General features: G+C 36.8%; 2 protein-coding genes across 2 annotated transcripts; both read right to left on the bottom strand.

The window, feature by feature from the left end:
* Positions 1-630: 630 nt before the first annotated feature.
* Positions 631-3,418, bottom strand: LOC118438225 (tyrosine-protein kinase receptor Tie-2-like). The gene is made up of 9 exons (XM_035858124.1): positions 3,209-3,418; positions 3,026-3,134; positions 2,880-2,965; positions 2,321-2,810; positions 1,998-2,127; positions 1,821-1,926; positions 1,638-1,760; positions 1,245-1,459; positions 631-977 (listed from the first exon to the last, which is right to left on the bottom strand). The coding sequence occupies exons 1-9, from the start codon at positions 3,275-3,277 to the stop codon at positions 893-895; spliced, it is 1,413 nt and encodes a 470-aa protein (XP_035714017.1). The 5' UTR covers positions 3,278-3,418; the 3' UTR covers positions 631-892.
* Positions 3,419-4,094: 676 nt separating this feature from the next.
* On the bottom strand, positions 4,095-14,272 carry LOC110857941. The gene is made up of 6 exons (XM_035858269.1): positions 14,149-14,272; positions 13,962-14,020; positions 13,801-13,871; positions 12,926-13,723; positions 4,804-5,248; positions 4,095-4,731 (listed from the first exon to the last, which is right to left on the bottom strand). Exons 2-6 carry the CDS (start codon positions 14,017-14,019, stop codon positions 4,613-4,615), a joined length of 1,491 nt encoding a protein of 496 aa, XP_035714162.1. The 5' UTR covers position 14,020; positions 14,149-14,272; the 3' UTR covers positions 4,095-4,612.
* Positions 14,273-16,399: the final 2,127 nt, after the last annotated feature.

Below are 16,399 nucleotides of genomic sequence, written 5' to 3'. Positions count from 1 at the left end.
TCTCCATTTTTTTGGTGCGTACCGCTTGAGGAGAGCTCTTCATTTCTTTAATCTGGCTTTCCTATGGGGGATCGTCAGGAGGTGGCAAGTACTACGTTTCAAAGCCCGAAGTCTAAGGTTCAGTTCGAGCACTCGTTAGATAATTTGCATCAACAATGTCAGCTGTTATGATATTTTCCGCTGAAATTTCGTGAATCTCTTCGGATTCTGTCTTTCAGCGCCTTCACGGTGGGTGTGGTCCTTGGAGGTTTTGGAAAAATTCTTCTTCGACTGTCCTTCGTCGATTTGGTCCCCATGAACGTTTTTCTAGCTCGTTTGACTAAATTAAAGTACACGTTCAATTCATGTCACACTTTTCAAATTCGCTATTTCTCTTCCCATTTTTTTGATGAAAAATTATCGCCGCCCACCTCCCTTTAATATTTTCCCTGTTGATATGCTTTGCAATAATAAAAAAATAGATTATCGGCATTTATGCAAAATCGCATGAGGAATCCAATGCACTTATCAGATTTTCATTATCTTTGGCGGTTTCGGGGTAAAGAGCTACTTCCAGTTACATTGGGCATGCTATGTATACATAAATTAGTGTAGTACAATATGTCATTAAACATACTTATTTGCCGTAGATATGAGTTTATGTCTTTCCGAATTTTACTTATTCTGCACAAATTTCCATCACAAATCAAACTGTGTGCACATTAATTAACTCGTAAAAGTTCGCGCATTAAAATAAACCATATCATTTTCAACCACCCCATAAAACTCGATATCCCATTTCCATGCAATTCTTCATCACTCAAATCATTCATTAAACGATTTGCTAGATATTTACAAGCAAAATGCTTCGGCTTTTGCTTTTGTCCCTTACTTTCGAAGTCTATTTAGCTAATTAATGTCCCACAATTTTCACAACATCTGCAAAACTTGGTCGCTTATTCTGGTCGATATTCCAACACGCCAGCATTAATTCGTATCTGGAGCAACAATTGTAATTGTTAATTTTAAAACTTATAATGAAGCAATTCACGCAGTTATTTGTAACGTGTAAATACTTCTGTTCTGTAAAGTTCTGTAAAATAATTTTAGAACGACACCCTTGACCTGAGCAAGTTTACAAAAATGTCCCTTAAAATATTCGAAAGATTTTGCAAAAATTGGTAAGTTTCCGGAATTTGCGGATTGTACAATGTTACCCATGCCTGCGTGAATTGACTAAATAATTTCTGCTTTTTTTTACACACATGCTGTCCGACGCCAAGTGTGGTTTCTCCAGCCTCACACGTCCTGTTTGAAGTCCAGAAAGGAACTTGTCATTACATATTCGATCTCCATATGGGGTGCGTCCTAAGGAAAATATTTCCCAGAGAAGTACACCATACGCCCAAATGTCCGACAGAGTAGAAAATTCCATACGGATTAAAGCCTCCGGTGGCATCCAACGCCACGGGAGCGGTCCCTACATACATAAATAGGTAAGCAAGGATTAGACGAAGTAGACGGGAAGACGACGGGTAAAAATAAAGAAATTACAAGTGGAGCAAGTAAATACTCTAAAATTATTGTTGCGGGTCATCTTATTTGCATCTACTCTATGTGTCAACATTGTATACATAAATATGCTAATAGATATTTACCATTGTCCTTGTTATGTAGTTTTTCTCATCCCACAAATTCCTGGAAAGACCAAAGTCAGATATTTTTGCGACTAAATTTTTGTCCAGCAATACATTCTTTGCGGACAAGTCGCGATGAACGATCTGAAATTGTAATGTGTAATTATTTAACCAATTATTACATACTAAATAAATTGTAGGTACCTTTCTCCTTGAAATAAATTCCATTCCACTCGCCGTTTCGGCCGACCATCGTACCAACTCCGGCAAACGGTACCGTAGCACGACGCCCTTGTTGCAGATGTATCCTCTAAAAAATGCTTTTATTTTACAAATTCAGCACCTCAGACTCTTACAATATATAAATATGTATGTATTTACCCGGCGTCAACGCCCAGGGTTTTGTTAAAAGCTTGAACCTCCAAGTAAGATAACAAAGCATTTCTATGCTTTCTCAAGAAATTTTGCAAATTTCCTTCCTCGCATAATTCAAATATTAGAGACAATTCGTCTAAAATGGTGAAATAAAATAGCAGATTAATATTTTTCTAGTTGTTTATTATTTAGAATTATTGTTGCGGGTCAACTCATTTGCATAAATTTCACGATGAACATTTTCTGCGAGACCGGCTTACCATGTAGAATAAACTCTAATGCGTCAAAATATGCAAATGAGGTGACAGTAGAAATTCAAAAGTATGTACCGGAATGCGTGTAAGATCCAATAAAATGTACGATATTCTCATGTCGACGAAGGCGTGCCAGGATTTTTAGTTCTGGCAGAAAGTCGGTTGAATGCCGCGGAATTTTCAGTGCGACAAATTCCGACCTGTTTCCGTCATGGAGAAAAGCTTTGTAAACTTGTCCGAACACTCCTTCACCGAGCAGGGTGGAATAATCCGGTGTCAAGCTTTCCCTCGGAATATGAAGCGACCGGTCCGAAATGGTGTCAAGTTTGGTAATGATGGTCCCTTGATCGTGGTGGTAGTCTCCTCCCTTTTTCTTAAACTTCTTCAAAAAACGTTCCGCCAACCAAAAGAAGTAAACCTTGTAAAAGAGAAATCCGAAAAATGCTATGCTCGTGGCGGGATTGATCCACCCCAAGAATATCGTGTACAGCACTAAATCAAGGCAGCAGATGGCATAAAATATATAGGAAATCGTGAGCAGGTGACGATAAGCGCGGAAATTTTTCTAAAAAAGATGGTCAAAATGTAAACTTTTGCATATTGCTGATAAAAAAATATGTAAATATTTATTTACCTGATTCGCATACGAATAAAGCTTCAAGGAACTAACAATACAGAAAGTGGAGTAAAAGTAGGAAAAAGTCCAACTCAAGAGTCGAGCTGAAATAGTCGAATACTTTGAAGTCAATTATTTTTGGGAATATTGACAATTTTTCGTACCGTAGTATCTCCACATGGCGTCGGCATAATCATTTCGCAGAACTTTGGGCTGGAACGCGATTGCCACGAGGGCCATCGTCTCCACGACTAAGAGCCAAATTTCTACGATCTACCCAATTAAAAACTATTTACATACTTAATTACTTGTATTTAAATGGTGTACATATCCTTGAAATAATGTACCGCTTCAACTAGACAGAGTTCTTTCATCCCCCACTGAAAAAGAATCGCAAGTGTAGTAAAAAGTTTCATTTTGACGATAACACTGTTACATATCTGGTAAAATGATGACACAGATCTATGTATCAATACCGCTTGGTATTACTTTAATACTGGATTTCTATGAATTAATTTGACGATCCGAAATGTGTGCACCTGTATGTATGCAAATTCTGTAAGAGTGATGAAAGCGGAATAATTGCTGAAAATCAGACGCATTTGTCGTACGCAAATACATATTTACATACATAAACAAACGAGGCGTCATTGTTTATATACGGATTTGTTGATGGTCAGATTAAGCAAAAATGTGCATGAGTAATACCTTTTTGCGCATTTGCACACTATTTCCACTAATTCATACTATCAGTTCCTGTTTGGCCAGTTTGTGGAAATTGAGTCAATGATTTTTTTGCGGATCGGATGATTTTAATGATATGTACATATCTGCCAGGTATGCAAATAAATATATGGCCTATCTACATATGGCACCATTCCTTAGATAAGAATGGAAAAGTATTCTCTGTCAATCAACTCGTTGACGATGAACGAGTTAATTGTTTACTAAATACAGACACGTGTTGACATTTGGTGGTGCCATTTATCCCTGTGTGCATAAATTATGCACCTTGGTATTTCCAATGTAATTAAATATTACTCAAATCCACCAATTATGCATAATTCATGTGGACCATATCTTACTAACTTATTAGTTTAATAGTTTATCGACTAATGTACATATTTTTGTATTGCATATCTGCATATGTATCTACATATCCTTGCTAACTCATAAACTCATTTAAAAATTTAATTAAATTTACAATAATTTTGCATTTAATAATTTTTGAACATTTTAATAATTTTGCATTTATGCGGAATAATAAAAATACGACACATCATGCGGTATTTAAAGTGCAAATACGGATTTTAAATACACCACAAACAAAATGTATTTCCAAACAAACACGAGAAAACATTTTCGTAGTTTCAACAAAGCATCAACAAAGAACTGATGTGAATCATTTTTTATTATTTATTTGAAAAGGTTATAAAATACCAAACACTATTCCTTAAATGATTACATTAGAAATTGGTATGGACTGTGACTTGTAAGGATTTCTGAAAAAATGTATGTATAAATTTAAAAGTATACAGAAAATAATAACCAATGATTACAAACATTTGCAAATAAACATAAGTAGAAGTAGATGGCGATTGAGCTTAAAATAATAATTTGTATAAATGCGAGTATCATTAAGTAAAGACGTTGACACACATTACGATACCCAAGACTCTTAACCACGTCTTTCGAATCTGATCGGAGCATTCTTGGTTTCAAAGATGGCTTGCATCTCGTCCGCAAATTCGTTATCCCGCAAAATATCCAGCATTAGCGAAGCCTTCACTGCACCGAATAAAATCATCGACATGCGCAGTAAAGTCGACCCTGTCCGCGTTAAAGTAAAACGTCGCCGTTTTAATTTCGCCTACAATAAAAATATAAATTCATCCCTGTAATTTAAGTCTTACATATTTAGATAATTTGTTAAAATGCGTACCCTTCCAGGTCGCCATGCTCCTAAGCCCGGCCAATATGGTCTGACTGGCAGGTTCCCCTTTCTTTAACAATACGACGTCCGCCCTTTCGAGATTCCAGCCTTGGAATGGTTCCAAAAACTTGGTCACATGATCAATCGGAACATAGCTGGCGAACCAGGTAAAATGAAATTCTTTCACGCTTGGGAAAAGTTGGACCATCGTTTCCGAAAATGTTTCCCACTTGCAAGTTCCCTGCATCCTCATTGTGACCGATTGAATTCCTCGGTGTCGTCGCCATGGATTTTTTTGACGGGTCGTTAAGTCGGACACTTCATGGAATTTGAAGAGCGTGAGGTCTTTAAGCTTTGGGAGACGGGTTTCGTCCAAGGAATTTTGAATTTGATAAATACACTCGACAGCGAGGGTGACCAATTTTGGCATGACGGGAAGGTCAAGCATCTCCTTCTGTAATAAAATAATGAAATGAGAATCACCAATTAGCAAAGATAATAGTTAAATAAATACTCAATGATTTTTAGAAATGCACCGAGCATACCTCGACACCTGCAGGGTCAGCCACAGGGTCTAAATCCCAAAAATTTCGCAGGGTGTCGGTCATGTTTTTGCAATTCTGGCCGAAGGCCAAAATTCCAAAATGTATCTTCTTAGCATAAGATAATGTGAATATTACTGCATGATACATAGTAATCATGACTGTGTCACTCTTCTGCGCATTATTTTTAACCTTTCAATAAGGTTTCAATTGAGTGACTCAAAGTTGCTTCAAATTTAAGTGCTTATTACAGAGGGGTGGGACAGAAGAAGGAGCCACTTTGCCTAAATTTATTCCGGCCTTATTATTCGTTTGTGAAGTTTGGTAATTGGTTCAGTGTGAAGCCCTTTAGTTTATCTAACGAGCCTCAGTCGCTTTTTCCAACCAGTCATGACCTTTGACACAATTTTCAGAGTGATTCTGCACCACTCGTCCTGAACACTTTTCCAAAGTGCATCAGAACGCACGCGTTTTCCTTTCAAGAAGGCTCTGTTTTAAGTACTCGAATCCAAAAAAAACATCGGATTGATATCAGAGGAAGTAACGAGAGTTTCTATAGTAGGAATAATTGTTATACCCAAACTTTTTTTAAAATCCTTCGTGTAGGCTGATATTTTGTGAGAAATAAGTTGGGATGAGAGCATGATCTCGGGATTTCCTACGAGTCACTTGCTGTAGGTCATTGTGAATGACTCTAGAAATGTTCTCCTACTAACGTTTAACATTTTCGCCATGCAACTTTTAGTTGGTGGATTTACCGTTTTGGCGAAAAATTGATTTTCCGGATAAACTTTTTGGTTCAAGCGGATCTTGGGTATCCTTTCCGTGGGGGTGGAGCTCTAACCGCTTTTTCCCTCCGCTTGATTCCAACGTTTTTAAGTACATTAGAAACGTACTTTCGATCGACGATAAATCCATTTGCAGCAAATTTTCTAACAATGGCTCTCTGGCTCAGTATGTCTTTGGAAAACACTTTTATGCGTGCCTCGCACTCTGGGGGGTGCTGCAGGGGCATTTTTAACCGTAGGGAAAATCTGAATAGTGCTAAATTTTCGTTAACTATCTGGGTATGACATATGCAAATTTTGAAAATGCCGCGACTGTGCATCACACGCCACCCCTAAAATTCAAGTGGCTCCTTCTTCTGTCCCACCCCTGTATGTAAAATCTTGAATTGTGAGATCGTGACGATTAATTTTGCGCTACTTACGCTCCCGGTATAAATTATGCATTTGCTGTTAATTTGAGTTTGTAAGATTACTTACAGCTACATATTTAGTACATTTACACTCTTAGAAATCCAGTGTTAAAATAATCATAGTTAGCGATATTCATATTCATATTAATATGACTCTATGTACCAAAGTGTATCATTGCGTAAGGCTCTCGCCCTTGCAAGTTGATCACTTGAAGCTTCGAAATTTGAAATTGTTGTGGAATATGCTACAGAGGGTGTCCCATTTATTCGTGGAAGAGTTTCACAATTTTTTCACCCCACAAGCGGATATTTTTTAAAGGCGAAACTTGCTCTATTTGATGGCCCTTGTTCTTAACTTCAAGTATGCATCGCTTTTTACAAGATAAAAACACTTCCAGGGACTTTTCTAGGTGTTTTTCTTTCACTCATTTGCTTTAAGCGTTTCAAAATGAGTCAAAATTCGTAAATCGTAGGATGTAAAAATTGCCATTCCACGATGAAAAATCCGAAATAAACCAATCGGTCAATGTCTGATTACCACCCAGGGTTGTCTTGATTTTTTACGACTGAAGGACCAAAATCACCGTCGTCCGTTTTTGCGCACTGCTGAGTTTTCTCGGCAGTAGGCGCAGAAAAGTTAATGGTATTTGAATGTGCAGACCTACATAGGTCATTTTTGTTATAATATTTCCAAAATTAGTTTCAATTAGTCTCTAGATAGTTGATTAACTGCAATTTAACCGTTGGACCATTCTGCAGGATTTATCTGGTGGGTTTAGTCGCTCAAGCAAATTTTAAGACTTTTCGAGCGTTCAGCAGTGGATAGTTTTTCGAAGGTGATAATGATGTTAGACTATTGGATTTGACATGAATATTTCTACCATGCAGTATTTTAAAATTTACTTGCAAATTCATTTCATGGCAATATAATTCAAGCTTTGTTTTATACCGGTTCCCGTGGAAAATCGTCTGGAAAAGTGTTTCACTAGTACCTCTGCTTCAGGGGAGCACAGTGGTCGCACTTTTTAAAATAAGTTTACAAAAAAAGTCAGGCAGCTATTTTTCGAGTTGCTCTACACGATTTTGGCTTCAGGTTTGAATTTTATTTACCCGCCAGTGAGCACGGATGTCTCAAACCTTCACACGAATAAATGGGACACCCTGTAAATAAATACATGCTACATGCCACAAAAATTTCATAAGTCTACAATGGAAAATCAATTTCGCACACGATTTCAAAGTGAAGAAGTCGAGAAACAAGTTTTTCGTATTTGATTAACAAAGACTCGAAGAATGTCTGACTACATTTCATCGGACAAGGTTGTGGCCGTGCAAAAATTAAGTTATACAGAAAAAAGTATGGAGAATCCAAAGATGTACGCGTCAAATAACTACCATTTGTAAAAACGATCAGATCGACCCGTCGAAAGTTAAAAACGATTGAATCTTTTTTAAAACTATCCACCCACGTAGGTGTCTGATGCGGCCATGAAGTCAAAGATTAATAAATACAAACCACTTGTATCATATTAAGGCCCATAAACTGTGGGTCAAAGCGTATGCAAAGAAATTTCCATCAAAACATAAAGGAACTAATGAAAAAATGGTAATCGCACAACCTCCGAAGCTTTACAACAAAAGTCCACCAAAAAAGTTGGTCATTCACGACGAGTTCTATAACGTGACAGAAACTCCGGGAAGGCAATTTTTCGATGGGAAATAAATCTCTCAACTGAAAACTGAAGAGAAACTAAAATGTTTTTCGAAAATTCTCAATAACTCTCAGGTTTGGCTGGCGTTGGATAAATTTGCGCATGTTTCGGATCCCTCAGTTCATAAAGGCTGTGCTGTGAGGACACAGGTTTGTTTTCAGAAATGTTTGATAGACCGTCTGATTCCTTTCATGGAGGAATGTAATTTTTTGGCCGATCTTGGACTATCTAATCCACAATGCAACAGCTATCAAGGAAGAAATCGAATAAAAATTCAGTTTGACGTCGAAAAATGGAAACCTCACATATGTACATCCCTCATCTTCGCTCAATAAAAAATGTGGGTTATGTTGAAGAATTACTCCCAGCTGTGGGAAACAGTCGATAATTGAAGAAAATTTTGGTTTCCGTGGCAGACAATTAGCAATGAAGTTTCAAAGTCTTCCGAAAAAGCATTAATGGCGGACGTGATGAATTATATCAAATATGAAATGGACAATGTACAGAAGTCTTTTTTGTTCGCGTATGTAGGTAGTCGGATATATTTGTAACACTCTACACAAATTTGAGATTTTTGAAATGGTTTTTTGACTAGAGTGAGTCCTATAGGAACAGAGCCTAAGTGAGTAGCTGCGGGATGGGTACTTTCCGCAAGGCCGGGCCATCGAGCTTACTTAAAAATTTGCATACAAAAATTATAATTTCTTTTACATAATAGCTTGGCCACATCTAGTTTTTGCGAATTCCTATTAGGTGACAAGTTTCGCGAACAACGAAGTTTTCGGGAAACAGTCCAATTCACAATTTTGTAATTTGTCTTGTTTATTTATTATTCTTGACGCTTGTTAAAGTACATGTACAGTACCGGTACATGAATTGGAATCAGAGCTCCACGTCGGTGAAATATCCGCCGCAGCCGATATTTTTACCCTTAATTCTCACTGAGAATTTCTCAGTCAAAAATTGTAACAAATATATTTATTTAACTTTGCGATATGAAATATCAAGCCGTTACTCAAATATTGAACGGATCATTTTTAATTTGTTCAGTGACCACAATAAGCAGCCCTATATTTTTTACCTGGTGACAATGGGAGAATTTTGTTGCGTGACAGAATTTTAAAAACATTTCTCTACCAAAACCATTCGGATTTTCGAATGTTGGTGCAACTTCAAAAATTAAGAAGTTGTATTTTTCAAGTCAAATTGAAATTTGCAGGCTAAATTTTTCAGATGTGCACTTTCAAAAGGGTTTTTTGTTTTTACATGTTTCTGGGTTTAGAAAAGTCCCAAGACTTAGGATTAGCCTAATTTACAATTTCCAAACAAAGTGCAACATGGGAAGTTGATCACTAGCAATTTGGGATACATTAGGAAATAGTCAAAAAACGATTCCAGAAATCTCAAATTTGTGTGGAATATTATAAATGCATCTGACTACCTACCCAGATCCTCGAAATCTCTACAACTTAAAACCATCGCATAATTAAATTATGAATTTGTGCAAACTATGTCTGGACTAGGGATGTGCCGTCATGACATGTCATTGACAAATTGACATATTGACATGTCATAAATGTCCAATTTGTCAGACATTTAAAATTTGTGACAAATATGACAAATATGACACATATGACAAATTCAAAATGTCATAAATGTCCAATTTGTCCGACATTTAAATCTCAGACAAATTGGACATTTATGACAAATTGAATTTCACAAATGAACAGTTGTCAGTGTAATCGACATTTATTTTAAGCAGTAAACTAAACTTTTTTGAATTTTTTCAAATAAATCTGGAATGTCCCAAAATTTCGAAAATCTCAAAAAAGTTGAGTCTACTGGATATGGTCACACAAATATCTGGGATCGCAAAAATGTAAATTTTATCAATATTCGAAGAAAATTGGATTTTGGTGGATATTTGAAGTTTGTAACTTCTGCAGCTTTTATCACTTTGAGGGGGTGTGGCGGACGCAAATGTGGCCGTCTTACATTAGATTAGAGGTATCAAATATTCAAAGGGCATCAAGATCTAAAGTGGGGCATGTAGAGGGTCGCTCCTATTGAGTCCACATAGGAATTTTTGTATTCAAACATTTGTCTGTAAACAATGGCTTATGTATATCCAGCATTAATACCATTGATAAAATGGTAATTGGTAAAGTTAGAAACAATTGATAAGTAGTATCATAGGTAAATTAATTAAATCAATTACTTAAGTGCACTTGTCTCGTTTACTTTTGCTGTGGTACCCTTATTTGAAGATTTAAACACTCCTGCCTTAAAATCTGCAATATCTTCCTCTACGAAGTCCATCGTAGGATTTTAAAATTTTCCGTAGCTTAATTAATCGAATTAAATCAATGTATATACCAGTGTGTGCAAAAAGGCAGCCTTTTTGCTTTTTCTGCATGCCTTTTTGCCTTTTTCAATGCCCTTTTGCCTTTTTGCCTGTTTGATGCCTTTTTGCTCGATTTTTGGCGATTGAACCCGATTTATTGTCGTCTATAACGTATTAAAGAAATTGCAGAATCTGCAATATGTTTTTAAGATTGTATTGGAGGGTTCTGACTTTCATCAATACTTTAAATTAGTTGAATACTTTTCCCCAAATATCTTCAGCGTTGTTTCTACATCGCCATCAGCTTAATTAATCAAATTTTGACACTAGAGCTTATATTTGCGAAAAGTATTAAAAACGCAATGAATAAGTTCCACTTTAATTTTATCACGGGACTCTCGTCTCATCTCGCCCCAAATTAGCAAAAGGGCAAAACGGCAAAAAGGCACAGATTTTTGTGGGGCAAAAAGGCACTGCCTGCCTTTTTGCTCTGCACACACTGGTATATACCAACGTTTATTTTCTTGATAAGGAGGCATTCCAAAAGACTCAATTACAAATTCTAAAATAAGTGGGGAATATTGACACAAAATGTCATATTTGTCCAATTTGTCCAATTTGTCCGTCATATTTGTCATAAATGTCGGACATATTGAAATCGTGACAAATTGGACGGACAAATTGACAAATATGACATTTATGACAAATATGACAAATATGATATATATTCGCTTGACACGGACAAGCTCCATCCTTAGTCTGGACACCTTTTGTACATTTCAACAGAGCAGGGCGTGGCCGTGCAAAAATTAAGACTTGCATAAAAAGTATGGCGAATCCTAAAATGTCGCCCTAAAATACGCAGCATGAGTAAAAACCATCATAATGACCCATTAAAAGTTAGAAAAGATTGAATTTATTTTTTGAAAGTGTCGCTCCATGTTCGTGCCTGATGCTGACAAAAAGTAAATGATTAATACAAACTACGTGTATCATATTAAGGCCAATAGATTGAGCGTCAAAACGTATGCAAAAAAAATTTGCACCAAAATATACCTAAGGCCAAAAAAAATGGTAAACGCAAGACTTCCCAAGCTTTACAGAAAAATTTCACCAACAAAGTTGGACATTTGCCACGATTCCTACGCCGTTAATAACGCGAGAGAAATTCAGGGAAGTAATTTTTTCATGGCAAATATATAAACGAGTGACACCCGACGAGAAATTAAAATGTTGTATTATTCTCAAGAAATTCTCGATTGTGCCGGCGTTGGGCCAAATTGGGCATTTTTCTGACCCTTAAGTTCGCAAGGACTGTGTGGGCGCACATGTTTATTTTTAGAAATGTATGATAGACAGTCTAATTCTTTTCATACCCACGTACCATAAAATATAAAATGTAATTTTTTGGATCGATCTTGGACTAATCCAAAATGCAATAACTATCATGGAAGAAATCGATAAAAATCAGTTTGATGTTTAAAAATGATCTCACAATTAACTCCCGTAGAAATTTTTCATAGCGTGTGAAATTTAAGAACTAGGTTAACACCATGAGAAATTTTTTCACAGCGTCTCAAATGTAGACAACAGGTTTACCCCCTGAGAAATTTTTCACAACGTCGGAAATTTACGAACCAGGTTGACACCCTGCCACATTTTTCACTGCGTCTCAAATTTAAGATCCACGTAGACACCCTGAGAAATTTTTCACAGCGTCTCAAATTTAAGAACCAGATTGACTGACACCCCGCGACATTTTTCACAGCGTCTCAAATTTGAGATTATGCTAGACACCCTGGGACATTTTTCACTGCGTCTCAAATTTCGGAACCACGTAGACACCCTGCGTTATTTTTCACCGCGTCTCAAATTTAAGAACCACGTAGACACCCTGAGAAATTTTTCACTGCGTCTCAAATTTGAGATTCTGCTTGACACCCTGCGTTATTTTTCACTGCGTCTCAAATTTAAGAACCAGATTGACACCCTGCGAAATTTTTCACAGCGTCTCAAATTTGAGATTCTGCTTGACACCCTGAGACGCTGCTTCGCAGCGTCTCAGGGTCTTTTTCGTCTTGCAGGGTGTCCGACCCCGCGGCTTCGCCGCAGGGTCCCCGGCGTGTTAAGAGTATACCCGTGTCGAGGTATGGCACCGAGTACTCAAAGTATTTTCTCAATTTCTTCCACACTGTCGGTAGATTTTGCGATAATTCTATGAATTACTAGGTGGCCGAGGTTTATTCGGTACCCGGCCAACGAGCAGAAACAAGTACTCGGTACTCTGCCGATTCGAATTGTTCACCTCCCGAGATGCATACCCAATAATTTTTACCTGATAATGCTGATGGATTTCTTCCGTGAAGTACGCTAACTTCATCTCGACGACGGAATCCTTGATTTGCGTAAGCATGCCGGCCACCGACGTCAAGTTCAAATCTCCCAGTGGAATATCGGGAATATGTATGAATTCGAATTCAAACACCTTGATGCTTTTGCACCGCTCCAGGTCCAGATAGGACGTGGCCGAGATTTTCAAAACGGTCAAATTGGGCGCGGCGTCGAGCCAAATTTGGAAGAAGGGTTGAATCACGAGATGGTTGTAGCCACTACTGCGACTAGTAAAGTAGTAATCGTCACCAAACTTTTGTATGAACTTGAACGAAGTCAAGTTTGGTTGATCCTTAAGTTTTTCCAGAGCTGGAGATTTCGAGCCCCATGATTTCTCGATATCGATCTTGAGGGAAACGTGTCGAAGGTTTGTAGACTCCAGCTTCCGAATCCCTGTGAGAAATGCGGTCATATGCTTCTTCTGGTCGAGGCGGACCTTCAGTTCTTGAGTTCGTTGATGAGCGACATCAGTGATGACCTTGGTGATTACTTGACCCCGCATCTGGGTTGGCACAGACGAGTCGAAGAAGAAATTCGAGGAGATTCGAAGTCGTCGGACCAATTGGTCAGCCACGGCGACCGGTTCGGACAACTTGGTCCCATCGAAGCGGAAAAGTTTGTTGGCCCGGAGAAATGTCCGCTTTCCTAACACAGTCGCGCCGACGTCGCCCCATGCGCGGCATACGAATCGAGCCTTCTTCAATTCGGGGGTGGAGAGCTGGGCGAGAAGGATATCGAGAACCTAGCGCAAGATTCAGAATTTAAATTATTGGATTATAAAGAAATTATAAACTTAAAAAGTGAAGATCAACTTTCTACCACAGGATTCAGTAGAGGGTGTTCAAACATGTCGATATTTTTATTCGCCTCGTCGTCACGGGGTTTAATAGCTGGAATACATTATCCATCGTCGCAAGTTTAAGTTCAAAAACAAGTACGCAAGATAAAAAAATAGATAATAAAGATAAAGATTGATTTACCCAACGTTGCAAAACCCTTTGATGAGCAGGGAGACTGCGAGGACAGCTTTGGCTCCATTCTGTATAAATTATGATTACAATTTGTAGATAAGTATTTGTGCTTAAACAGGAAATGGAAATTACTCCCCAGATTACAATAATAACGAAAATGTAATAAGCCACTTTTTCCTTGAATGTATTTACATACCCTTTTATTCAAAGTAGATAAGTCAAAGATTTGCATAAGCCAGAGGGGATAATCAGAAAAATATTGAAGGAACGAAAACCACAAACGACAAGTTGTAAATCCGCAGATGACACGTTATTTAAACTTCCCTCTCATCTGCATTTTTCTCACTGTTTCATTTACTTACTTAAATTCATTGCATATGTAATGAATTACATAATATGCTATAATTCGAAATTTCCAATTTTCCATTGACCTCCTTCGTACAAAGTTACGTAAAAAAATATTTGAAAACTAACTGACATTTTTTGGAACACATGGAAAAGAGGATTTTAAAGAGTACCTGAAAATTTTCATTAGTAATTTATTTTATTTTGCATTGAAAAATTCTAAAATATATAACACCCCGTACATATTGCTTAAATACTCATCTTCAAAATAAAAATACATTGCTAATGTAAATCTAGGTTGCTCGTGACTTCCAGGTTTTGTTAATAATAATAATAATAATAGCCTTTATTACCCTCATTTACTAGTACTAGGGAATGCACAAAATGAAATTTTAGCATAGCACACTAGCCTATTTTCGTGAGCTTACAAACAGAAATAACTTACTTTAAATGATTAAATAACAATAACTAAGGGCTAAATTACTATATTTAACTTAACAATATATATGTACGTAAGATATTATCTACTCTTAGTTTGTATAAAGTTAGCTATAATCTATCAAATTTGTTAGAGCTTCAAATGACAAGCCAAAAACCGTGGATTTTGATTTCCGTTCGTCATTAATTTTGCTGATTATCATATTAATGGGGGAATTTTTAAATTTTGACGACTTAATTACCGGTTGAAATAGTAAATCCTTGTTTGACCTCAATGACACACCACTGCACGAAGCACGCTGGAATTGCGGCAAAAGTGCCTATACCTACCAAAAAATAACTTGTAAGCAAATTTATTAAGAGCCAATTCTCTCCTTTCATTTAAAGTTATCAACTCAGCTTCCTGCATGCATTCAACATAATTTAAATGATCAACTCGTTTTCGGAAAATTATACTTAAAGCTTTTTTCTGAACACTTTCAATTTTGTAAACTAATTTCTGGTTCAAGCCAGAGCCAAACACAACTGAACAATACTCAAGATTACACCGAATATATGCACCGTAAGCTATTAATAATTCTTTACTGGAGAAGCCAGCATTGAATAATTTTCTTAACTGAAATAATTTAGAGTTTGCTTTCGCAACAATGTTTTTTATATGACTATCCCAACTAAAATTTGGGCAAAAAGTCACCCCTAAAATTTTTAAGCTCTTTACAACGGGTATAGGAACTGAATCAATACAAAAGGACTTAGTAGGAAAATTAACTCTTTATCCACCAAAATTAACTACCAATATTTCACATTTACGAGGATTGGGCGTTATTTTAACTGCCTTACACTCTTCACTCAAAATATTGAGTGCAGATTGCAATTTGGGTGCATTACCAATAACTCTTTCAGCAATAACCAAATCATCAATGTATCCAGCTATACAAAAACTATACAAAAATTGGGGTTAATATCAAGTAATTTGATTTTTAATGCATTCAGAATCGAATTAATTAAGATAATAAACAGAAGAGCAGCTAGTTTGGTACCGGCTGGTGTACCGCATGTTACTCTCTTGGGATTTGAAAACGACTTTTCAAACTTAACAATTTGCTTACGAAATTTTAAGAAGGATAATAACCATAAAATATCAATGTCGTGTACACCAAGATCAACAAGAAGTGCGGCCAACAACGAGTGGTCAACTAAATCGAATGCTTTGAGACTATCAATAGCAGCAATTAAAACTGTAGCGCCAGGAATTTCGATTGATTTTAAAATAAAATGGTTAATTTGAATTAAATAATGCGCAGTAGACGATTTTTTTAAAGCACCAAATTGGTTAACGTTGATTTTATCAATTATTTGAGAATAAATCCTGTCAAACATAAAACTCTGTGCAATTTTTGAAAATACGTCAGTTTGAGTTATCGCACGGACGTCATCAAGTGATGAACAAGTTACTTTCTTGAGTAAGGGGGTGACGAAACCGATTTTCCAACAATCAGGGACAGTAAAAGTTGCAAAAGATTCATTGAGGATAATGGCTATTAAAGGGCCCAAGAAATTCGAAGCGTACTTTATAAGCTCAGTAGGGACTAAATTCGGACAGTTGGACTTTTTCTTATTTAGTTTTCTAATTACTCTCGCTCTTGTTGAAGAAATTAATAATT

The sequence above is a fragment of the Folsomia candida genome, unplaced genomic scaffold (genome assembly GCF_002217175.1).
Source record: "Folsomia candida strain VU population unplaced genomic scaffold, ASM221717v1 Fcan01_Sc019, whole genome shotgun sequence".
Classification (NCBI taxonomy): domain Eukaryota; kingdom Metazoa; phylum Arthropoda; class Collembola; order Entomobryomorpha; family Isotomidae; genus Folsomia; species Folsomia candida.
This window is presented reverse-complemented; position numbering and strand designations above follow the sequence as displayed.